This window comes from Stomoxys calcitrans, chromosome 5 (assembly GCF_963082655.1).
Source record: "Stomoxys calcitrans chromosome 5, idStoCalc2.1, whole genome shotgun sequence".
Lineage (NCBI taxonomy): Eukaryota > Metazoa > Arthropoda > Insecta > Diptera > Muscidae > Stomoxys > Stomoxys calcitrans.
Genome location: NC_081556.1, coordinates 10,758,502 through 10,784,300, shown reverse-complemented (window position 1 = coordinate 10,784,300; position 25,799 = coordinate 10,758,502). Strand labels below are relative to the sequence as shown.

The following is a 25,799-nucleotide window of genomic DNA, read 5'->3' as shown; positions in this document are numbered from 1 at the left end:
CCGATTTCCCGATTTGACTTCCTGAGCCTTTACAAGCCGCAATTTTTGTCCGATTTGGCTGCAAGTTTGCATGTGGTGTTCCGTTATGACTTCCAACAACTGTGCTAAGTACGATCCGAATCGGTCTATAACCTGATATAGCTCATATATTAACCAATCTCCCGAATTTTGCACATTGTGTTCTATTATGACTTTCAACAACTGTGCCAAGTACGGCCCAAATTGGTCTATTATAACCTGGTACAGCTCCCATATAAACCGGTCTCTCGATATCCTTATACGGTTCCTAGAAGCATTAATTTTTGCTGGTTTGACGGAAGACTGAATAATTATGCCCTTCAATTAAATTTATTTTGTATACATTTTTAGCAGAATCCATGGTGGTGGGTTCCCAAGATTCGGCCCTGCCGAACTTAGCACGCTTTTACTTATTTCATTTTTTTAATGCAGTCTTGAAAATGCCGTCAGTTAAATGGTGACCCCTATCTGCTCAAAATTTTGTACAGTGGTTGCCTCAATGGCCTCTATAACCACTGTTATACATGATAAGTCGTCGAAATTAAAATTTGAAAAATTTCGATATAAAGAATTTTGACCAACATTTTTATATAATGTGACAACCATAGAGGCAATCGCTGTACACAATTTTGAGAAGATAGGTTTAGAAATGCGTGCAAAGGCCCTTAAAGTGAAAATCGGGCGATAAACATATATTATTGCAACATCTAAATCTAAACCGGCGAAGGGTATCAAAAGATCGGCTATGGCCTACTTAAGGCCATCCTTACTAGCCTATTTATATCCCCTTTCCAATGCAATTACTCCCTACATTTAAAAAAATAATTTTTTTATTTAATTTCTATAATTCTCAATTTACCACATCCACCCTAATGTCTACACAAACTTTCATGGCTGAGCCCCGAAAAGTGTGCTTGTTTTTTTGTATATGCTAATTAACTATAAGTGATGAATTACGTAGACGCGACACTTGCCAAGGATTTTGTTGTGCCTAAGGCTGCCCCTCTCTCTCTGCCTCTTTCTCTACCTCTCTAGCTGTTGTTCTTGCTACTCTGTTGTAAGCAACTTAAGTGGTGTTTTAAAGTCACTTAAGGCAAAAAGGAGTCCTAATGGCAAAATGTCTCATACTAAAAAGGGACTTCAGCAGACTAAAAGAGTCACTGCTAAACGTTTATTAACAATAATAACAAAAACAACTACAACGAAAAAAGGCACAAACAAAAGGAGCCAAAAAACTAGGCTAAACTGTTAGCACTAGCACTCAAGCACCACAACCAACAACTCTAGTGGCCAGTATTGGTTGATGGGAAATCCCCAATGCAAGCGTCTATAGGATTGAGTCTAGGCATCTGTTTATGGTATTGGTGGATGTCTGTGTAATTGTTATGGTTCTGCTTATCTTTGGCTTGGTATTGGTGGCATGTATTAAATTTATGACCAAGTCTTTAAGTTTCTACAGTTAGTTTAAGCTACTTCTAGTGGTGCTGCCTCTAGCATTCCGGCAAGCACAGTGTGGTGGCAAGCCACTATTCTATAGTTTTATTGACCCTTATGTCTTGTTGCTATTTGCTGTGCCGATGTACTTTCTTTGCCGCTGCCCGATTTGAAGGCAAAAGCCAAGGAAATTCAATTACCTTAGACAGACAATGCAACTGGCTTTTGTTGCTACTGCCTCTTTCTTTTCTGTTTGGTTTTTCTGCTGTGCGCTATTCTTGCTTGCATTGTTTTATAATTGAAAGAGTTTGTTGAGAACTGACAAAAATAATATGCAAAAAATTGACATTTGCTTGACTTCTTTTGGCTAAAAGGATAATCGAAACAAATTTGTTAGGAAAAAAAATAAAAGCTATTTTTTAAATGTTTTCTTATAATTAGCAATAGCATTAATTTTAATGACAAGCCTAAAAATATGCTTCAATTTTGGATTGACTCAACAAGGAGTAGATGTAGAAAACAACCTTAACAATTTTCATAGGTAGCTTAGCTTTAGCTTAGAAAATAGATATTTAACAAGACCCCAAAAAAAAACCAGAACATAATGACAAATTAAAAAAATAAGTTTTTGACAAATAGGTGGGAAACAAGTAGGCTTAAAGGTAGGCAATGTTGAGACATAATTTCTTATAAAAAAAATTTACAAACATTTAAAAATTTTTTTAAAAATAATTTTGTTTTAGAAATAATTTTAGTTTTTCCAAAATATTCTATACAAAAAAAGTGACCAAATATTCAATAGGAATAAAATTTATATAAATTTTCAAGATTAGTAATTTTTATAAATTTTTTAAAAATAAAAATTTTTATAAATTTTTAAGAATAAAAATTTTTATGCATTTTTTATGAATACAAATTTTTCTTTCATGCTTTAGTAGAGCTAAAATGAGCACGAGAATGTGTGTAAGGAAGAAGAGATAGTTTTTATGACTTGAAGAAAAGGAATTGCCAGCTATCAGACAATCGGGAATAGATATCACAACCATTAGCAGACGCGTTTCATTGCTTAGTGTATCATATCCGTCCGTCTGACTGGCCCACAGTTTCCGACTCTAAACCATTTTATCTAAAGCCTTTCTATTTAAAGAATAGTATAGCAAAACACATTTAAAAGTCAGCAAAAGTTTCGCATCGAGATTTCTGTTTCGCCTTTAACCTTCTACAGCCGAAACGATTACCAACGACACAATTTTTTTTTATACCCACCACCGAAGGATGGGGTCATATTCATTTTGTCATTCCGTTTGCATCACATCGAAATATCCATTTCCGACCCTATAAAGTAAATATATTCTTGATCAGCGTAAAAATCTAAGACGATCTAGCGGTGTCCGTCCGTCTGTCTGTGGAAATCACGATATAGTCTTTAAAAATAGAGATATTGAGCTGCAACTTTGCACAGATTTAGGGTCTTAGGCCCATAAAAGCCAAATTATTATCAGATTTTGCTGATATTTGAGACAGTGAGTTGTGTTAGGCCACTCGACATCTTTCTTCAATTTGGCCTAGATTCGTCCAGATTGGATATAGCTGCCATATAGACCGATCTCTTGATTTAAGGTTTTGGACCCATAGAAGGCGCATTTATTGTTCGATGTCGCCAAAATTTTGGGACAGTGAGTTAAGTTAAGCCCCTCGACATATCACTGTAATTTGGTCCAAATCAGTCCAGATTTCGATATAGCTGCCTTATAGACCGATCTCTCGATTTAAGGTTTTGGCCCCCAGAAAGGCGCATTTATAGTCCGATGTTGCCAAAATTTGGGACAATGAGTTGTGTTAAGCCCTTCGACATCTTTCCGCAGTATGGCCTAGATCTGTCCAGATTTGGATATAGCTGCCATTTAGACCGATCTCTCGATTTAAGGTGTTGGGCCCAAAAAAGGCACATTTTTTGTCCGACTTCGCAGAAATTTGGGGCAGTGAGTTGTGTTAGGCCCTTCAACATTCTCTAGGCAACTCTTGCCTTATACACCAGCAAGAGAGCCATTGGCCAAAGTTAGGGGTTTAGACCGCGTGTCATGCATTGGGTATATACTGCAGTTGTCAGCCCTATAATGCTATATGGTGTTGTGGTCTGGTGGACGGCGCTTCAAAAGACCACCTATTGTTCAAAAGTCAACCGGTTTCAAAGGATGTTTGTGCATTAAAGCCTCACTGAGGACGACACCATCTTATGCACTGAATTTAATGGTACATCTTATGTCTCTGGACATTGTGGCTAGACAAATTGCAGCGATCACTGCCGTGAGGTTAAGGAAGCTTTCTCTACGGTCGTGTGGCGATAAAGGGCACTGTGTTATCCTTGATACAATATCCGATGTTCCAGGCAATGTGGATTAAAACCTACCTGAGCCGCTTTTTTGATAAAAAGTACTGTACCACTATTCCTGATAGAACCGAATGGAACTACGATATCCTTGGCAGCAGTAGTTACATAGACTTCTATAGGGACCAGGTGGTGGGCCCACGACCAGGTGGGCTTTGGGGTGTACTCTAAAGATCTAGAACTGGTCATATTAAAAAGGTTTCCCGACCACTGCAGTGTGTATCAAGCGGAGTTCTTTGCAATTAAGGAAGTGGTTGAATGGCTTAGATATAATGTCATTACGACGATTGGCATAAATATCTTCTCAGATAGCCATTACATCCCTGGAGAACATATTTTTGAACACAAAAACCGCTCTCGACTATTGCAGATCTCTCAATGAGATGGCTAAACAGTTTAAAAATCACCTCTTCTGGGTGCCGGGCCACAGAGATATCCCAGGAAATTGTAAAGTGGTTGAGCTCGCAAGACTAGGAACTTCTCTACACATGCCAGGGATACTGGAATCTGTGAATATGCTTGTAGCGACATGTAAGCAAAGTTTTCAGGACCAGACCCGAAGGGCAACGAATGATAGATGGTCACAAAGAGGGGGCTGTGAGCATTCCAAAACTATGTGGCCTCATCTAGACTTGAAGAGGTCTACTGCTTTGCTGTCATTGGCTAGAACAGACGTCTCAGTCATTGTGTCCATCGTGACAGTTCACTGTCTAATCGGAAAACATGATGACAGACTGAAGGTTGCCAGCAACGACTTTTGCAGAAGCTGTGAAGACATCGAAGAAGAAAAGACTATAGAAGATCTTCTATGTGTGTTTCCCTTACTAGCAGTCAGAAGGAGTTCCACTTTAGGTTGCCATTTCTTTGAGAACCTGTCTGATTTAGCGGATGTGAACATTCGCAAGTTATTGGGCTTTTTAAAGCGATCTGGATGGTTCAACGGTAGGAACTAGAATTCATCTTCCTTCTTCTGTTCCTGTGGTATCACAATGGACGAAAACTTCTAAGTGAGTGTGATGACAGACTGCCACTTAATCTTAACCTAACCTAATCTGCACCAATAAGAAGTCTCTGTGCAAAAATTCAATCCGATATCTTTATTCGTTCGACCACTATCGAACCGGACGGACAGGCTAGATCGACTTAGAAGGTCAAGGCGATCAAGAGCATATCTATTTTATGGGGTCGTAGAATTATTTTGCGAGTTGTTACAAACGAAATGACCAAATTAGTTTCCTCCCATCCTATGGTGGAGGGTTAAATAATAAAAAGAGTACTAAGTTCAGCCCGGCAGAGTCTTAGAAATAACACCACTATGGGTATGTAAACTTAAGGCATCAAATTTCTTCCAAATAAGGCAAGATTTGGTTTGTAGAATACTAATCGGAAAATCGTTTTATATGGGCAGGTAATAAACCGATTTCGACAATGCTTCCATGGAAGTTGGATATATTTTTTTTAATTTGTATTCTGTCCAAGAAATTAGTCAAAATTAGCTTTCTGTTAAACAATTCGATGTCACGTGTATTTATAAACTCTCACAGTTAGTAAAAATATGAAAAAATTGTGTGTTTTGTTAACAATAAATCCATTTACAAGCCCTCATAATAGGCAACTAAATTACCATACAAACACCTCCCTTAAGTATGCTATAAATTTCTGATTTGTTTACAATCAAACTCAATTGCCCATTATTGGCAATTTATTCGTCATATATACGCCAAGCAAACAAAACCAATACAAAAAAAAAAAAAACGATATCAAACAAAAATAAAAATCCAAGGGTTTGGGTTGACTTCCCAGCCATATGAATAGCGCTTGGGTAAACACCAAAGAAAATCAAAGGCAACAACAATAGCTTGCTGGTAAATGCTCACACCTGGAATATCGCGTGTGAATTGAATATGAACAACAGGTTGCAGTAAAGTAACAGAATTCCAAAAGAGCAACAACACCAACAAAGATATGCTTGACTGAATGACTGGCTGGCAGATGGGTTTTAAAGGCGAATTGCATACCACAATTCGCCGCTTTTGCTCTCTTTCTCTCTCTCTCTTTCTTGGCGTTTTACAATGCAACACCTGAATTGTTGTGAATTTTCTTTGGAACACAAAAACAACTTTCTTTTGAAGTAGTTAAAGAAACGTAACTTTGGCCAACTTCAAACAGTTGCCATTTTGCCGTTAGACACTTCAAACTCTCAGTCAAATCGAATGTTTTTAGTGCGCTTGGCACTCATGGCTGGGGCATTCTAAAAATATTTGCCCCCCCCTACACAACCATCACAAAAAAGGACTACAAAATGTAAGAAAGTGCAACAACGCTTGCATGCCAAACAAAAACATAAAAAGAATCGAAAGCCTTATATGACGTAGGCAGTGTTTTTAAATAGGCAATCAAAAATAAAATTTAATAAAAAATATACCGAAATAAAAATTGAACATGAAATTTGAAAAATTGTGAACATGCCCGTAAAGGTGAAAAAAAGTTACATTAAAGTTGGCATTAATCATCAACAATCTCAAGCCATGGTTCAGCTGGTTTTATATTGCATTTAAATTAATGGCCTACAAGTGTAGCGTGACAATTAAAAGAGTGTAGCTCTTTAGCAATTTCGACGAAGCATAAATGAATCAAAGTGAAGAGTAATTAAATGGAAAAATGTTTTTAACTAAAATTGGCCCACCTGCAGATTTTAATTAAAAGTGACAATGTGGTGTTCCGGGGAAAAAAATTAAATCGCATGCATTTTATGAATGAGTGAAGAAAAGTTATTCTGATTACTTAAAGTAAGTAAGGCTTTTATGTGTACCTTTGGCGCTGGTAAGGGTATAAAGTGTCTAGTGGTACCTGGTCAAGCAATTTCGTTTGAAAATAATCTAAAAACAAGTAAAAAGGGTTACCCACCACCTTTAATCCCAATTCGATGAAAAATGCATTATTTGTATTCACCCATAGCTGCTATATCGAAATATGGTCCGATTTGGACCAAATTCGCCACAAACATTGAGTGGTCTATAAACAAAAAGTCGATGTTCAATTTGGGTTCGAAATTGCTCTTTTTGGCAGCTATATCCAAATAAAGACCGATCTGAACCATATGGGACAAGGATATCGAATTAGGAATGGCAGATATATCTAAATCTGGACCAAATTGAAGAAGGATACCTTGTGGCCTAACGCAATTCACTGTCTCCAATTTCAGCAAAATCGAATAATCGCTTTTATATGCCCAAGACCTTAAATCGAGAGATCGGTCTATATGGCAGCTATATCCAATTCTGGACCAATCTGGGCCAAATTGAAAAAATGTGTCGAAGGGCCCAACACAACCAACTGTCCTAAATTTCAGCGAAATTGGACAACAAATGCGCCTTTAATCGAGAGATCGGTCTATATCGCAGCTATATCCATATCTGAACCGATCTGGGCCAAATTGAAGAAGGCTACCGAATGGCCTAACACAACCCACTGTCCCAAATTTCAGCGAAATTGGACAACAAAAGCGCCTTTTAGGGGCCCAAGACCTTAATTCGAGATGTCGGTCTATATGGCGATCTGGGCCAAACTTAAAAACGATGGCGAAGGGCCTTACACAACTGACTGTCCTAAATTTCAGCAAAATCGGACAATAAATGTGCCATTTATGGGCCCAAGACCTTAAATCGAGAGATCGGACTATATGGCAGCTTTATCTAATTCTGGACCGATCTGAGCCAAATTGAATAAGAATGTCGAAGTCATAACAGAACACCACATGCAAAATTTCAGCTAAATCGGACAAAAATTGAGGCTTGCAGGGGCTCAAGAAGTCAAATCGGGAGATTGGTTTATATGGGAGCTATATCAGGTTCCGATTTGAACCTTGCTAGGAGTCAAAACAGAACACTAAATCCAAAATTTCAGCCAAATCAGACAAAAATTGCGGCCTCCAGGGGGTCAAGAAGTCAAATCGGGAGATCAGTTTATATGGGAGCTATTATATTAGGACCTTGATCGATTTAGACCGTACCTGGCACAATTGTTGGAAGTCATAACAGAACACTATGTGCTAAATTTCAGCCAAATCGGATGAAAAGTGAGGCTTTTGTAAAGGCTCAAGAAGTTAAATCGGCAGATCGGTTTGTATGGCAGATATATCTAAATCTGAACCGATATCGCTCATTTGAAATCCTCAACGACCTACATCACTATAAAGTATATGTGCAAAATTCGAAACGGCTAGCTCTTCACGTTCGACCGCTATCGCGATTTCGACGGACGGACGGACAGACGGACACGGCTAGTTCGACTTAGAATGTCGAGACGATCAAGAATATATATACTTTATGAGGTATCAGATAAATATTTCGAGGTGTTACAAACGGGATGACTAGATTAGTATACCCTTATCCTATGGTGATGGGTATAAAAGGTCAACTATATCCCTTCAAAACAAAATTTTAGTACTATGGCAAAGTTTTTTCTATAGAAAATTTTGTCAAAATTTTATTTCATTTCTTTGCGCTTCTTTAGTTTGGTCACAAAATTTCATTTTGTTGTTGGTTTAACCAGCTTAGACCAATGTGTTTTTATTTCTTGTTTCTATTTCAAAACAAAACAACAACAAAAACTTTAAAGAGTCTCAACATTTGTGGTGTGTTAAATGTATCAAGGCGCGGGCTGCAGGGTTCGCGATTTCGACCTTTGCCATGGGCCTCGTCAGACTGCTATGCCACCAAACGATTACATGCTTCCACCCACTCACTAATTAGTGAGCAAAAATTTATTTCTATAGAAAAATTTGCCAACATTTTATTTCTATAGAAAATTTTGTGAATTTTTATCTCTATAGAAAATTTAGTGAAAATTTCATTTCTTTAGAAAATTTTGTCAAAATTTTATTTTCATAGAAAATTTTGTCAAAGTTTTTTTCTATTCTAGTTTATTTCGATTTCAATTTCGACCAATGGATCAAACGAAAGGCACGTCACATGTGGTGTAGATACCACTGCCTATACATAAATACAGCACTGGCAGCATCCACCGTTGGTCCGTGCGAAGAATAAAAGAGTTTAGTTAAAGATGTGTGTGTTTGTTGCTATTGGCATTGTTGGATAAGTTGGTTTTGAATAAGGGAAGTAAGATTTGATTTGTTTTCCATTGCGATTGTGATGCAAGACGTCTTAAAGAGCCCAGTTCAAATTCAGATGTGTGCTTTACAACCTACTCTAGTTGGGATGGTATTTCAAGCACTGGTGATATTTCTTGGTCAAAATTTAATTATAATGGAGGAATTTGCCAACATTTTATTTTTGTAGAAATTTTTATCAAAATTTTGTATAATTTTTATTTCTATAGAAGATTTTATCAAAATTTTATTTCTATAGAAAATTTTGTCAAAATTTTATTTCTATAGAAAATTTTATCAAAATTTTATTTCTATAGAAATTTTTGTCAAAATTTTATTTCTATAGAAAATTTTGTCAAAATTTTATTTCTATAGAAAATTTTGTCAAAATTTTATTTCTACAAAAAATTTTGTCAAAATTTTATTTCTGTAGAAAATTTTGTCAGAATTTTATTTCTACAAAAAATTTTGTCAAAATTTTATTTCTATAGAAAATTTTGTCAAAATTTTATTTCTATAGAAAATTTTGTCAAAATTTTATTTCTATAGAAAATTTTGTCAAAATTTTATTTCTATAGAAAATTTTGTCAAAATTTTATTTCTATAGAAAATTTTGTCAAAATTTTATTTCTATAGAAAATTTTGTCAAAATTTTATTTCTATAGAAAATTTTGTCAAAATTTTATTTCTATAGAAAATTTTGTCAAAATTTTATTTCTATAGAAAATTTTGTCAAAATTTTATTTCTATAGAAAATTTTGTCAAAATTTTATTTCTATAGAAAATTTTGTCAAAATTTTATTTCTATAGAAAATTTTGTCAAAATTTTATTTCTATAGAAAATTTTGTCAAAATTTTATTTCTATAGAAAATTTTGTCAAAATTTTATTTCTATAGAAAATTTTGTCAAAATTTTATTTCTATAGAAAATTTTGTCAAAATTTTATTTCTATAGAAAATTTTGTCAAAATTTTATTTCTATAGAAAATTTTGTCAATATACAGGGTGGCTGATGAAAGCCGCTACCAAAAAAAAATGTAATAACTTTTTTTCTATTTAATAATAATAATTTAATAATTAATTTAATTAATTAATTAATTAATTTAATTAATAATAATTTAATAATTAATTTAATAATTTAATTTAACATGAATAAAAGAAAAATGTATTCCATACACCGAAAAAAAAATGTAGCAATATTCATCATTGTAGCAATATTCATCAGCCACCCTGTAGGAAAATTTCTCAAAATTTTATTTCTACAGAAAATTTTTTCTAAGCACTTTGGTTCTAATGTACATGTGTAGACTCATTGATTAGCAGACTCTATTGATTACCAGATTCAAGATTATACCGTCTGAATCATCCTTATAGCGTCAGTGCTAGTGCTGTGTTTGGGTTATCTTTACAAGTTTCTGCATTGCATTTAAGTTCAAATCCTCTGCATTTAAGTCCAAATCTCTTACACTAGTTTCAAACAACTTGAGCTTTCAAATAATTTCTAACATGTTTTTCCTCAAGCCTTCATTGAAATTCTTTAAATAACTTCCTATTGTGCTCAACATCAAAGTATACTCGTGGTGTCATACATTTTGGGGAATTTCCTAATTATCAAATCAAAATCCCAATTATATTTTCTAAATTTTTATTACAATGCCAGTGTGTATGTGATGAGTGTTTCTCAGTGTGCTTGTGTGTGTGGTCAGCAAAATGATTTATTAGACCAAGATTCGTTTTTACAATCGTTTTGTTAGCAAAATTTTATCATGCGAACATTTTTCATTTCGTACATCGCTTGAGAAATTCCCCTTGTTAAAACTGGAGTTGGAGTTAATCCATTGCTTACTTAATTATAGGTAGCCATGAAACAATTGAAATGAAATCAAATATTTTATGACACACTTATAATAGAAGGCTTTTGAACAAGGGATTTTTAAGTTGAAGGTTCTTTTAAGGTTGGGGAAAATTCAAAAAATATTAAAAACAAAAGTTTCAAATTCAAAAAATATTAAAAACAAAAGTTTTATTCGCTTCTGGATTCCGTAGAAATTAAATTTTTAATAAAATTTCTATTAAAAAGAAAATTTTGATAAAATATTCTATAGAAATAAAATTTTGATAGAATTTTCTTTAAAAATAAAATTTTGATAGAATTTTCTATATAAATAAAAATTTGACAAAATTTTCTGTAAAAATAAAATTTTGACAAAATTTTCTGTAAAAATAAAATGTTTACAAAATTTTCTATAAAACTAAAATTTTGACAAAATTTTCTATAAAAATAAAAATTTTACAAAATTTTATATAAAAATAAAATTTTTGCAAAATTTTCTGTAAAACAGGAATTTTGACGAAATTTTGTTCAAAAAATGAAATTTTGACAAAATTTTTTATAAAAATGAAATTTTGACAAAATTTTCTATAGAAATAAATTTTTGACAGAATTTTGTATAAAAAAATATGATTTTAACAAAATTTTCTAAAAAAAATAAAATGTTGACAAAATTTTCTATAAAAAAAATTTTGACAAAATTTTCTATAAAAATGAAATTTTGACAAAATTTTCTATAAAAATAAAATTTGACAAAGTTGTCCATAAAAATAAAATTTTGACAAAATTTTCTATAAAAATATTTTGACAAAAATTTAATTTTGACAAAATTTTCTATAAAAAAAAAATTTACAAAATTTCTATAAAATTAAATTTGACAAAATTTTCTATACAAATAATTTTTTTTACAAAATTTTTTTTAAGATACTTTTTAAAAATGAATGAAATTTTGACAAAATTTTTTATAAAAATGAAATTTTGAAAAAATTTTCTATAGAAATAAATTTTTGACAGAATTTTGTATAAAAAAATATGATTTTAACAAAATTTTCTAAAAAAAATAAAATGTTGACAAAATTTTCTATAAAAAAAATTTTGACAAAATTTTCTATAAAAATGAAATTTTGACAAAATTTTTTATAATAATAAAATTTTGACAAAATTTTCTATAAAAATAAAATTTGACAAAGTTGTCCATAAAAATAAAATTTTGACAAAATTTTCTATAAAAATAAAAGTTTGACAAAATTTTCTATAAAAATAAAATTTTGACAAAATTTTCTATAAAAATAAAATTTTGACAATTTTTTTCTATAAAAATAAAATTTTGATTAAATTTCCTATAAAAATAAAATTTTGACAAAATTTTCTACAGAAATAAAAAGTTGATAAAATTTTCTATAAAAATAACATTTTGACAAAATATTCTCATCTTAATCTTAACATAAAATGAGTTTGTGTTTCTTTGTTTGTTTCGAATAGATTAAAACACGGCTGAATCGATTACCTTGAAATATTCACAGACTATGAAGGTTGGTCTGAAAGGAAACAAAGGCTATACAATTTTTTGATATCGGAAGGGGGGCGGACCCTCCTCCCCCTTATGCCAAAAACACCATCCTAAATCAAAAATGGACCGATCGGAACAATATGGGTATCAAATGAAAGGTATTGGAGAATAGAATACGAATGTGGTATTTATATTTGGGTCTAGGTACCCATCGGGCCGCCCTAACCCCAAAATTCCCCCAAACACATATATTGGGCGTTCATGTCGATATGGGCCTCAAATGAAAGGTATTCGCGAGTAGATTATGAATCTGGCATACAAAATCAGATCGAAGTGTAGGGGGTCACCCCACCTCCCAAAAACGCCCCAAATGGGCATATGACCATCATGGCTATATGGGCCTCGGTCAGTTCGTTTGTTCCGTAGAATAAAAAACGGTTGAACCGATTTTCTTAAAATTTTCACAGATTGTGTAGGTTGGTCTGGAAGGAAACATAGGCCATATAATCTTTCGATATCGGAAGGGGGCACACCTTCACCCTTAACCCAAAAACACCATCCAAAATCAAAAGAGGACCGATCGGGACAAAACTCCTCTAAACAGATATATTAGACGTTCATGTCAATATGGGACTCAAAAGGAAAGTTTTCGGCGGTAGATTACAAATATGGCATAATATATTAGGTCCAAGTAATTGAAGGGCACCCCACCACCAAATACACCAAAATGGGAAAATTAGCCGACCATCGCAATATGGGACTCAAATGAAATGTATATGGGATTAGATTACGAATATGACATTAAAATTTGCGTTCAAGTCCATGTGGCGCTTTTCCTCCTTAATATACGTGAAAAAGGCTAATTGACCCATTATGACAATATGGGACTCAAATGAATGGTATTTGCGAGTGGAAAACGAATTTGATATCCAATTTTGGAGCCAAGGGTTTGAGGGTACGCTTAAGGTCCCTAAAGCAAACTGAACTTAATTTCCGACTGTGACAATATGAAGCTCAAATCAACGGTATTTGGGAATAAAGAAAGAACTTGATATCTATTTTCAGGGCAAAGTGCCGGTGAACGCCCCAACCCCAAAACACCCTCCAAATGGATCATATTTACCGATCATGGCAATATGGGGCTCAAATTAAAGGGATTTGGTAGTGGAGTACGAATTTGATATCCATTTTTGATTCGAAATGTCTGAGTTGACATCACTCCTCTAAAAAGAATTTGCCCAGGAACCGAGCAGGGGCAAACTTCTCACACATCAATGAGGGTTTTCCCATTTAAGTTTAAACTCAATGATAAGGGACCTTTTTTATAGCCGATGGGCGTGCGGCAGTGCGACAACTCTTTGGGGTGAATTTTTTACATGACCATGCAAGGCATGATACCTCACAAATTTCGTTAGCAATAAAGAGGGATAACCATCGCATTAAATTTGGTCCGATGTTCTCGCCAGGATTCGAACGCAGGCGTACAGCGTCGTAGGCGGACATACGCTTCAGTGGCACGAATTCTACAGGGTGGCTGATGAATATTGCTACAATGATGAATATTGCTACATTTTTTTTTCGGTGTATGGAATACATTTTTCTTTTATTCATGTTAAATTAAATTATTAAATTAATTATTAAATTATTATTAATTAAATTAATTAATTAATTAATTAAATTAATTATTAAATTATTATTATTAAATAGAAAAAAAGTTATTACATTTTTTTTTGGTAGCGGCTTTCATCAGCCACCCTGTATATCCTCATTCAGGGCGAAGTGTCCCCACCCTAAACAGTTATTAGAGACTTAAGGAAGGCGCGAGGAGCGAGGCCGGTGCGGATAGTTTTCTATAAAAACCAATGTTTGACAGCAATGTTTTCTGTAAAAATCCAACTTGATTAAAAATTTCAATAAAAATCAAATCTTGACAAAAATTTTCTATAAAAATAAAAAAGTGGGCAAAATTTTCTAAAAAAAAAAAAGACTAATTTTGTAACAAGTTTTCTAAAAAACAAGTTTGGAAAAAGTGTTGACAAATTTTTCTATAGAGATCAATTTTTTGACAAAATTTTCTGTAAAAATACAATTTTGACAAAAATTTTTTTATAAAAAAAAAATTTCAACAGAAATTTTGTAGAATTTTCCTATAGAAATAAAATACTGTCCAATTTTCCTATAGAAAAGAAAATTTAAATTTTTCTTTTGAACCAAATTCCGACATCACTTTCTAAGAAACTTACGTTTTATGCTCTTTCGAAAATATTTAGATTCTCGTTTTGACATGACCTCAAAAATTAAATAATACTTTCATACAATGTCGACTGCTTTACATCGCCTTCCTTCTATCTGCCAGGATATCCGTAAGGTGTCGTTTTATTTTATTTTTTGCTTTACCTCAAAATTAAATCTAAGGAATTTCAATAATTCACCCTCTTGTTGCTTGCGTCGTTAATTTAGCGTTTACACACAAATTTAACCTAGATTAAATATCTGATCTTGAATGAGGTCGTGACACAAAAGAACACAAAAGAAAAAAAACAATGCAGACCTCAAAAAAAAATCCAAAAATAAATTTGCAAAAAATCAATGAAGACTATGGAGAGAGGTGAATAAATTTTCTGTTAACCTCAAAATGAAAATGTCATCATAACATTAACCCGCTAAGGAAACAAAGACCAAGGGCCAACATTTTTATAAAAAATTTTTGGGCCAAAATTTTACATTACATTTTGGGCCAAAATTTTTATAGAAAATTTTTGGGCCAAAATTTTTATAGAAAATTTTTGGGCCAAAATTTTTATAGAAAATTTTTGGGCCAAAATTTTTATAGAAAATTTTTGAGCCAAAATTTTTATAGAAAATTTTTGGGCCAAAATTTTTATAGAAAATTTTTGGGCCAAAATTTTTATAGAAAATTTTTGGGCCAACATTTTTATAGAAAATTTTTGGGCCAACATTTTTATAGAAAATTTTTGGGCCAACATTTTTATAGAAAATTTTTGGGCCAAAATTTTTATAGAAAATTTTTGGGCCAAAATTTTTATAGAAAATTTTTGGGCCAAAATTTTTATAGAAAATTTTTGGGCCAAAATTTTTATAGAAAATTTTTGGGCTAAAATTTTTATAGAAAATTTTTGGGCCAAAATTTTTATAGAAAATTTTTGGGCCAAAATTTTTATAGAAAATTTTTGGGCCAAAATTTTTATAGAAAATTTTTAGGGCCAACATTTTATTGAAACTTTTTGGGCCAACATTTTTATAGAAAATTTTTGGGGCCAAAATTATTATAGAAAATTTTTGGGGCCAAAATTTTTATAGAAAATTTTTGGGCCAAAATTTTTATAGAAAATTTTTGGGCCAAAATTTTTATAGAAAATTTTTGGGCCAAAATTTTTATAGAAAATTTTTGGGCCATAATTTTTATAGAAAATTTTTGGGCCAAAATTTTTATAGAAAATTTTTGGGCCAAAATTTTTATAGAAAATTTAGTTTTGTGCCAAAATTTTTATAGAAAATTTTTTGGCCAAAATTTTTATAGAAAATTTTTGGGGCAAAATTTTTGGGGCCAACATTTTATTGAAACTTTTTGAGGCCAACATTTTTATAAAAAAATTTTTGGGGCCAACATTTTTATAAAAAAATTTTGGGCCAACATTTTTGGGCCAACATTTTTGGGCCAACATTTTTGTAGAAAATTTTTGGGCCAAAATTTTTATAGAAAATTTTTGGGCCCAAATTTTTATAGAAAATTTTTGGGCCAAAATTTTAATAGAAAATTTTTGGGTCAAAATTTTAATAGAAAATTTTTGGGGCAAAATTTTTATAGAAAATTTTTGGGGCCAAAATTTTTATAGAAAATTTTGTTTTGGGCTAAAATTTTTATAGAAAATTTTGTTTTGGGCCAAAATTTTTATAAAAATTGAACCAATATTTCATTCCTTAAAGTTTTAACAAACATTGGTGGCCAAAAGTAGGTGAAATATTGACGCCAAAACTTATGATTTCCCTTTTTGGTGTCAGTTTCTTCATTACTTATGACCAACCGGCATTTTTTATGAGTCTACACCAAAAATTTAGGTTAAGCATTTAAATGCGGAACATGAACAAAAGCAACAAAAAAACAACTATACAATTCTCATTTTATTCTGCATTTCATTTGTTGGCCAAATTAACCGGCCAAACAAACCAAAAGCCAACCAACAAAAAAACAAACACTTAAAGCAACATGGCCAAAATATAATCAATGAATAGGTCTTACCAACACCTACACAAAACCATCTTTGGAGAGTGTAAAGAAGGCAAAGGCAGAAATGAAGGAAAAACAAAAAATCCTTCTATCAGCTCGCCAGGTTACTCTTGCGAAAATGAAGACTGAAGGAAAGCGTTAGAAAGAGGCTTTGAAAACTTTAACCGGAAGTTGTTTTTCGTTTCTTCCGCAAACGTTTGTTATACTCGTGCAGTGGCAACAATGAACAACCATATAAACACTAACACTGCTGTAATAACATACCCATCCACAGATATAGGGTGCTTTTTTTAGAGTTATGAAATAATGCAATAAAATAAAAACCTAAATAGTGAGAAATAAGTGAAAGCATGTTAAAATCCAACAGACAGATGAACAGATAGACAAACAGATAGACAGATGAACAGATAGAAAAACAGACAGACATATGGACGGACAGACATATGGACGGACAGACATATGGACGGACAGACATATGGACGGACAGACAGACAGATAGATAGGCTGACGAGCAGACGGACGAGTAAAGGGTAAATGAGCTTAAGCAAACAAACATGTTGACTACATTTCCTACGCCAACCAAATTTTTTAAAAATATCCACCTTCCTCTTTATTTAAAATTTCTATCACTCCTAAAAATGTATCTGTGACTCTAGACACTTGTATTAACGGTGTTTATCCCTTCAAAGAAGGGCACGTGTTCGTATTAGTAATTTGTTGGTGGTGGTTATGTTTATAACGCTAAGGTGCTACATGTTGTACACAGTGGTATGTTAGGAAATATTTTAGGTTGGACTAAAAAAAAACTTAAATACCAACTTATAGTCCGATTCGGACCACAAAAGTGAATTGAATGTTGAAGACCATAGTAGAATTTCAGTCCATTCGGATAAGAATAGCGCCCTCTATTGGCTCGCCCCACCCCCAAAACCCACCAAATATATGTATAGACCAATCACGACAATATGGGACTCAAACAAAAGGTATTTATGAGTAGAAAACGTAGCCGATATGTAATTTCAGGACCAAGTGTTAGGGGACCACCCTAGGCTCCAAAACACCCCTAAATCGGACGTATATATCGACCATGACAATATGGGGCTCAAATAAAAGGTATTTGAGAGTAGAATATGAATCTGATATCCAAATTAGAGACCAAGGGTTTGGACGACCGTTTCTCCATCAAAACACCACTAAAGAGGACAAATTTACCAAATATAGCAATATGAGGTCAAAGTGAAAGGTATTTGGGAGTAGAGCACGAAATTTAGCACGGTCATTTAAGTGCAAATCGGGCGATACATATATATGGGAGCTATATCTAAATCTGAGCCGATTTTAATGAAATCTTGAACATATGTTAAGATCTGTAGCAAAACAACTCGTGCCAAATTTTATGCAGATCGGTTGAAAATTGTTGCTATTACGGCCATTTAATTGCAAATCGGGCGATACATATATATGGGAGCTATATCTAAATCTGAGCCGATTTTGATGAAATCTTGAATATATGTTAAGATCTGTAGCAAAACAACTCGTGCCAAATTTTATGCAGATCGGTTGAAAATTGTTGCTACTACGGCCATTTAATTGCAAATCGGGCGATACATATATATGGGAGCTATATCTAAATCTGAACCGATTTTGATGAAATCTTCAACATATGTTAAGATTTGTAGCAAAACAACTCGTGCCAAATTGTATGCAGATCGGTTGAAAATTGTTGCTACTACGGCCATTTAATTGCAAATCGGGCAATACATATATATAGAAGCTATATCTAAATCTGAGCCGATTTTAATGAAATCTTGAACATATGTTAAGATCTGTAGCAAAACAATTCTTGCCAAATTGTATGCAGATCGGTTGAAAATTGTTGCTACTACGGCCATTTAATTGCAAATCGGGCGATACATATATATGGGAGCTATATCTAAATCTGAACCGATTTTAATGAAATCTTGAACATATGTTAAGATCTGTAGCAAAACAATTCTTGCCAAATTTTATGCAGATCGGTTGAAAATTGTTGCTACTACGGCCATTTAATTGCAAATCAGGCGATACATATATATGGGAGCTATATCTAAATCTGAACCGATTTTGATGAAATCTTGAATATATGTTAAGATCAGTAACAAAACAGTCCATACCAAATTTTGTATAGATCGGTTTAAAATTTTAGCTACTACGACCATATTAGTGCAAATCGGGCGATACATATATATGGGAGCTATATCTAAATCTGAACCGATTTTTCTCAAAATCAATAGCGTCCGTCCTTGGGCCAAAAAAGTAATATCTGCAAAATTTCGTGATGATTGGACAACAAATGCGACCTGCACTTTGATTACAAGAATACATGGACTTACAGACGGACAGACGGACGGATGGACAGACGGACATGGCTAAATCGAATCAGAAAGTGATTCTGAGTCAATCGTTATACTTATCAATGGGTATAGCTCTTCTCCTCTTTTTTAGCGTTGCAAACAAATGCACAAACTTAAAATACCCTGTACCACAGTAGTGGTGTAGGGTATAAAAACTGAATCACACATAACCCCCTGCCATCCTAAGGTGTTGGCTACCCATTTAATTTATTTTCTTAATTACAAAATTTTAAATCGAATTTATTTCAAAAACTTTCTCTCTATTTTCAGATTGCCTTATGAATATTTTATGCGATAAGTCCAATGCCTTGGAAGTGAAAACAATTTTTCATACAAACTGACCATCATCTTTCCTGTTGCAGTCTTCGAGGAAAAGCCAATGAACTGTGGAAAAAAAAAATTCCTGGGGAATGCAATGGCCTCAATAGGCTGTAAAAAAATGCATAATCAATTCGAATGAATTTTATAACCAAGTCCTCCAACATAAAACAAAGACCAAAAGAAAAATCCAACGAAACATTCCACACAAAAGCCTAGGCGCCACAACCAAACCAGCTGAAGGCAGAAGTTCACAAAATAGCCACACTGCTGGGACATGGACATGCAATGACCGACCCAAGAAAACCAAACCAAAACAAACCCCAAAACAAGGAAGCAAAGCAAACTTTTTTGTGGTAATTGTGCTGGGCCAAGGAGAGCCAGTTTCAACAACACCTTCAAGGCATAAGGAAATAGAAATTCAACAACACTTGACCACCAGTAAGGACTTCTGGCTGGCTTGTTGAATATTGGCGAAGGTTTGCTGTTTTTAGTATGCATTGAACTTTGATAACCTCAACATCTAAACAACGGCATTAAGCTTTGCAGGGTCATTGAAAAGCTTTTGAGTCTAGTCCAGAGAGAGAGAGAGAGTGAATCAGAGCTTCCCCAAAAAAGAGAGTAAAAGGATTAAAAATTTAAATTTTTATTTTTTTCCAAAAACCAAAGTTGAAATCGATAATGGCAAACTTGGGCACACATGTGTTTGGGAATGCTTTGAAAAACCGGTGAAAACAAGCCAAAATATTTAAAACCCCTCCCCCTAACACCAAAACAATTTTCTTCAGCCCTTTAAACACAAAACAAGCAACAAGAATATGTAGCCCAGGTAAGTTGGCAATGTTATAAAGAATTTAAATTTTTTTTCTTAGTTTTTTGTTGTTGTTGCATTTTCAGCTTTTTTGACAGCCTTTTCCACTCATAGCTGCATTAAATCTTAGAAATTTTTCTAAAGAGCCCATGTTAATATGAACCCATCATCCTCATCATCATTCTCCTCACCACCGTTGTTTCAAACCAATTCAAGGCCAGCATCTCATAGCTCTTCGGGCTCTAACAAGCGTGAAACTCCTTCCATTATACCCTTGGACTATAACTATCAGGTAATGGCGCCCTCTTCGCTAAGGCCGCAGACGGGGCGTTATGGCCATACACCACACCATCAGCATCATCATATACAACAAATACCCTCACGTTCCACCACCCGTCAAAGTTCAAATCCCGAGGTCGATGTCGATATGGAAGAGGAGCCCGCCTTTAATAGTTTATTTGGCGATCCTGTACCACCGCCTCCGCCCGATGACTTTCTGGGCAGCACATTCTCAACACCCGCCTTTATGCGTTCCACTTCGGTAGAATTGACTTCGGATGAAGATCAGATAATGGGCTCTAACGAAACGCATATACCTCAGCGCCTGTTTCCTCAAGTTCCTTATGCCACTCTGATGGGTAGGCGTTATTCCAGTGCTTCATCGCCCTCGCCCAAGAATTTTGAAATATTACCCTCGGGCATACCCAGACTTAAACCACCGGATATACAAATTCTACCCAACTCTAGCGGTGACTCCTCATCCGGTACTCACAATTCGCCCAACTATCGGCTGTTGACACCCAACGAAATGTTAAGAAATACCTCAGCCCAAGACGTGGTAGAATTGAAGGAGACCTATACCATAAGTGATGGCCATTCGCTGAGGGAATTTAGTGAGGCTACTACCAGGAAATCCAGCATAACCAGAACCGAGGCAGATAATGAGACACCAGTAGAAATGAATGCACTGAGGTAAGTTTGGGCACTAAGGGGGAATGCCTTTACTGATATTTTTGCATTATTTCAAAAGTTTTCCTTTGTACATTCGTAAGCCTGTCTAAGCATTATCATCCCCTGCACAATGGGAAAGAAACTAAAAACAGTGGAAACAATTTTATAAAATGTATCTAAAGGAAATTAGACATGGGAAGAGCTGAAGTGCTGTATAGATGATTGAGGTTCTAAGGGGTCCTAGAAAGATATTTGTTAGTCCACTTGCCTGTCGGAACATCATCAACCCCCGCACAGTGGGAAACAAATTGGAAAATTGGTCATTTTTGAATGGGTAATACTATCTGTAGGAAATTTGACATGGGGAGAGCTGTCCGAATGATGTGCCAAATGTTAGGTTGTTTGAGGTCCTAGAAAGATATTTGTTAGCCCATGAGCCCGTCGGAACGTCATAAGGGGGTCCTAGAAAGATATTTGTTAGTCCATAAGCCTGTCGGAACATCATCATCCCCCGCACAGTGGGAAACAAATTGGAAAATTGGTCATTTTTAAATGGGTAATACTATCTGTAGGAAATTTGACATGGGGAGAGCTGTCCAAATGATGTGCCAAATGTTAGGTTGTTTGAGGTCCTAGAAAGATATTTGTTAGCCCATGAGCCCGTCGGAACGTCATAAGGGGGTCCTAGAAAGATATTTGTTAGCCCATAAGCCTGTTGGGACAACATCAAGTGGACAAATCTGTAATTTTTGAATGGGTTGAGTTATCAGCGGGAAATTTGATATGAGGAGAGCTGTAGTGATGTCCGCATGATGTGCCAAATTTGAGGTTTTAAGGGGGTCCTTGAAAGATTAAAAGAGGGCCCTGAAAGTTACTCACCACGGTCCTATGGTCCTCATCGTAAGCCCAGAGGACCAGACAAATATTTCTAAGAGTTACAATCAGAATGAAGGCATAAGTATATTTTATGGTGGAGAGCAGAATCAAACGTTGCACAGTGGGACAGAGCCGAAAAAAACTAAAACAAATCGGGGAGAATTTATATTTAATTTTTAAGGACACTTTTATCTGCAAAATTCTAACATCTTAATTCGTCTTTTTCTTTGATTTTTTGTAGAAAAAAAATTTCCAAATCGGACCACAAGCGAAGATTTGGTAGCCCCAACAAATTTTCCAAATACCGAGGTGACTAGCTTTAGGGGCCTTCCAAAAGGCGCTTGGACAATATAGGGCCTTGGAATTTTTTAAGCTTGTTCTAGCTATCACCTAAGCTCTTGCCATTCCAAATTTCAGAGAGATATCTCTACCCGTTTTCACACGGCATATTTTTACCAGTTTTTTTCGATTTTCTCCCACTGTGTGTTGGACGGGACGGAAAATGGATGGACGTATGGATATATATAGCCGAATGGAGGGACGAAAAGAGATCAGATTAACAAAAGGATGAATATGCAGAGAGGGACGTAAGGGCAATCGATGCACAGTGGGCTAGAAAAGTTAATATCGAGAAATTCCAGGTTTAGCCTCTAGAGGGCGCAATTTCAATCTGATTGGGATGACATTTTGTACTATGATTTTTATGATGACCTCCAACATCTAAACCAAGAAAGGTCCATATCGGTTTGTAAACTGATATAGCTCCCATATAAACCGATCTCGCGATTTGACTTCTTGAGCTCCTAAAAGGTGCAATCTTTAATCGATAGAGATGAAATTTTGAACCCTCCGTAATGATCTTAAGCATCCACACCAAGAGTGGTACAAATCGCTTTTTAAGCACCAAAAATTAATATCTCGATTTTACATTTTGAGCCTCTAGAGGGCGCAGTTCTTATCCGATTTGGCGCACCATTCCTTACGTCCTGAAATCAAATATCTATGTCAAGAATGGTCCCAATTGGTCCGAAACCTCATATAGCTACCATATAATCCTGTCTCCCAGTCTTATTTATTGAGCCTCTAGAGGGCGCTATCCTTATTCAATTTCGCTGAAAGTTTGCATGGGTACTTCCGTTATAACATCCTTTATTTGTGCGACAAATGGTTCTAGTGGGTTTATAACACCTGATATAAGAAAGGTCCCAATTGATCCAAAACCTCACATAACTCCCATATAAACCGGTCTCCAGATTTAACGTCATCATCCTCTAGAGGGCGCATTTCTTATCCGTTTTGCCTAAAGGTATGCACCATGATTTCGGTCATGAATTCAAACATGTATGTCACGAATGATCCCAAATGGTCCAAAACCTTATTTAGCTCCCATATAATCCAGTCTCCCATTGTTACTTCTTGAGCCTCTAGAGGGCGCTATTCTTATCCAATTTGGCTGAAAGTTTGCATGATAACTTCCCTTAATGGTTCAAATGAGTTTATAACCTGATGTAGCTCCCATATAAACCAGTTTCCCGATTTTATTTCTGCAGCCTCTAGTGGACGCTATTCTTATCGGATTAGAATACAACTTCGCAAACGTAGTTCTGTTATAGCCATCAACATCTGTGCTAAAAATAGTTCAATTTGGTATGTAACCCGATAGAGCTCAGATTCTACTTCTTGTACCTCTAGAGATCGTAGTTCCCATGCGATATGGCTAATATTTTGTTCGATGACTTCAGTCATGACCTCAAACATCTATGTCAAGAATGGTCCCATTTGATTTCTGAGCTCCCATATTAATCGGTCTCCTCATTCTATTTCGTGAGCCTCTAGAAGGCGCTGTTCTTATCCATATTGGTTGAAAGTTTGCACGATGTGCGACAAATGGTTCAAAAGGGGGTTTAACCTTATATAGCTCCCATATTAACGGGTCTCCCAATTTTACTTGTCGAGCCTCTAGGGGGCGCTATTCTTGTCCGATTTGGATGAAACTTCTCAAATTGATTTCTGTTACAACATTCAACATCTGTACCAAGAATAAATCAAATCGGTATCTAACCCGATATACACCGATCTCGCGATTTTACTTCTTGAGCCTCTAGAGGGCGCCATTTTTATCCGATTTAGATGAAACTTCGCTAACTGATTTCTATTTTGTCCTTCAGCATCACCTTCGAGAATGGTCGAAATCGGTGTATAAACTAAAAACGAACCCCAATATAAACCGACATTCTGATTTGTGTTTTGAGCCCCTAGAGGACGGAATTCTGTGGCCGATATTGGGCACCATGACTTTTTTTATATCTTTTAATACCTCCTACTTCCCTTAAGTATGGCTCAATTTGGTCTATAACTCGATATACATAACTCTGATATAAACCAATCTCCCTATTCTATTTTTTGGGCCTATAGAGGGCGCCTCTCTTATCTGATTTGTCTGAAATTATGCACAATTATTTTTGCTACGACTTCCAACATCTGTGGGAAAAATAGTCTAAGTCGGTTCATAACCAGATATAGCTCCCATATAAACCGATCTTTAGATTTAATTTATTTGCGCCTCTAGAGGGCGCAATTATGATACGATTGGGTTGAAATTTTGCACTATGACTTCCGTCATGACCTTTAACATCTACACTAAGAATGGTCTAAATGGGTATATAAACTGATATAGCTCCTATTTAAACCGGTCTGCTGATTTAGTTTTCGAGCCTCTAGAGGGCGCAATACATATCCGATTTAGCAAAATGAGGCACCATTAATTCTTTTTATACCTCCGTAGGCTATACTATGATTAATGATTCAAATCGGTTTATAACTCGATATAGCTCTCTTATAAGCCGGCCTCCCGATTCTATTTTTGAGCCTATAGAGGGCGCCACTCTTATCCAATTTGACTGAAATTTTGCACAATAATTTTTGCTATAACTTGCAACATATATGCCAGGAATGGTTGAAATTGATATCCCAGACAAATCGATCTTTCGACATCCGTTTTAATAATGGTCCAAACCATAATCTGATATAGCTCCCATATTATCCTAACTTCCGTATAAACCGATTCCCGATTTTATTTTTAAGCCTCTAGATGGCGCTGTTCTCCTTCAATTTGAATGAAATTACACCATGACTTCTGCTACAACCTCCAATACCTGTGCCAAAAAGGCTGCCTTATAATCCGATTTGACTTTTTGAACCTCTAGATGGCGCAATTTCTAATTTATCCTTGTTGCTGTATCCATCCAAACGTGTTCTAATTCTTTCCGCCCTCTTTTCTTTTCAGCCCCCCTCAAGAACCCCCCATGCCTCGCCAATTTTCCAATGAGTCCTATTCAAGTGGCGAATGGTTTCGCACTGCCAACATGGAATATCCCGAATTCAATAAAATGCCCAAACTTAGGCCCAGTTCGAAAAATGTCATGTCCATAAAGCGTGATGAAATGCCGCTCAGTTCACCCGTAGCGGCCATGATCAATGATTCGAATGGTTCCAGCAGTGGTGGGGAGGAGCGTCTAATGGGAGCCACCCATGTATTAGAACAACCCTCCATATCCTTGGACAGTCTGCAAGCACCACCTGAAAGGCCACCCAGCCCATCGCCCTCATGTCTAAGATCCTTGGAAGAGGCAATTGTGCTGACGCCCAGGCAATATATAAAACAAAGGCGGAAAAGTTTTTTTGCAACACAACAAAGTGAAAGTATGGACCTGGAAGAAATGGAAAATAGAGCACAAGAATCAATACCAGCACCCCCTATACCGCCTCAACCTCTTATGGAATCTAACGAAAATCTGTTGGAGCCTGAGACTCCGCTAATGAGAGAACGATCACCTGTGATATTAAAAGACTCTATAACTACAGGAGGAGATTATAGGTAAGACTTTCTACCCCTGGGTTATAAAACCT

At 35.0% G+C, this 25,799-nt stretch overlaps 2 protein-coding genes across 2 annotated transcripts in view; one reads left to right on the top strand and one right to left on the bottom strand.

Annotated features, from left to right (window-relative positions):
* Nucleotides 1-25,799, bottom strand: part of LOC106093607 (uncharacterized) — a 97,102-nt gene that overhangs the window by 38,910 nt on the left and 32,393 nt on the right. The window lies entirely within an intron of this gene.
* LOC106093602 (protein stum) overlaps nt 20,191-25,799 on the top strand; it is an 81,400-nt gene continuing 75,791 nt past the window's right edge. The window contains exons 1-2 of the mRNA XM_059368965.1: nt 20,191-21,035; nt 25,177-25,767. Coding sequence (XP_059224948.1) covers nt 20,221-21,035; nt 25,177-25,767 — 1,406 coding nt within the window. The 5' untranslated portion in view covers nt 20,191-20,220. The remainder of the gene's footprint in view (nt 21,036-25,176; nt 25,768-25,799) is intronic.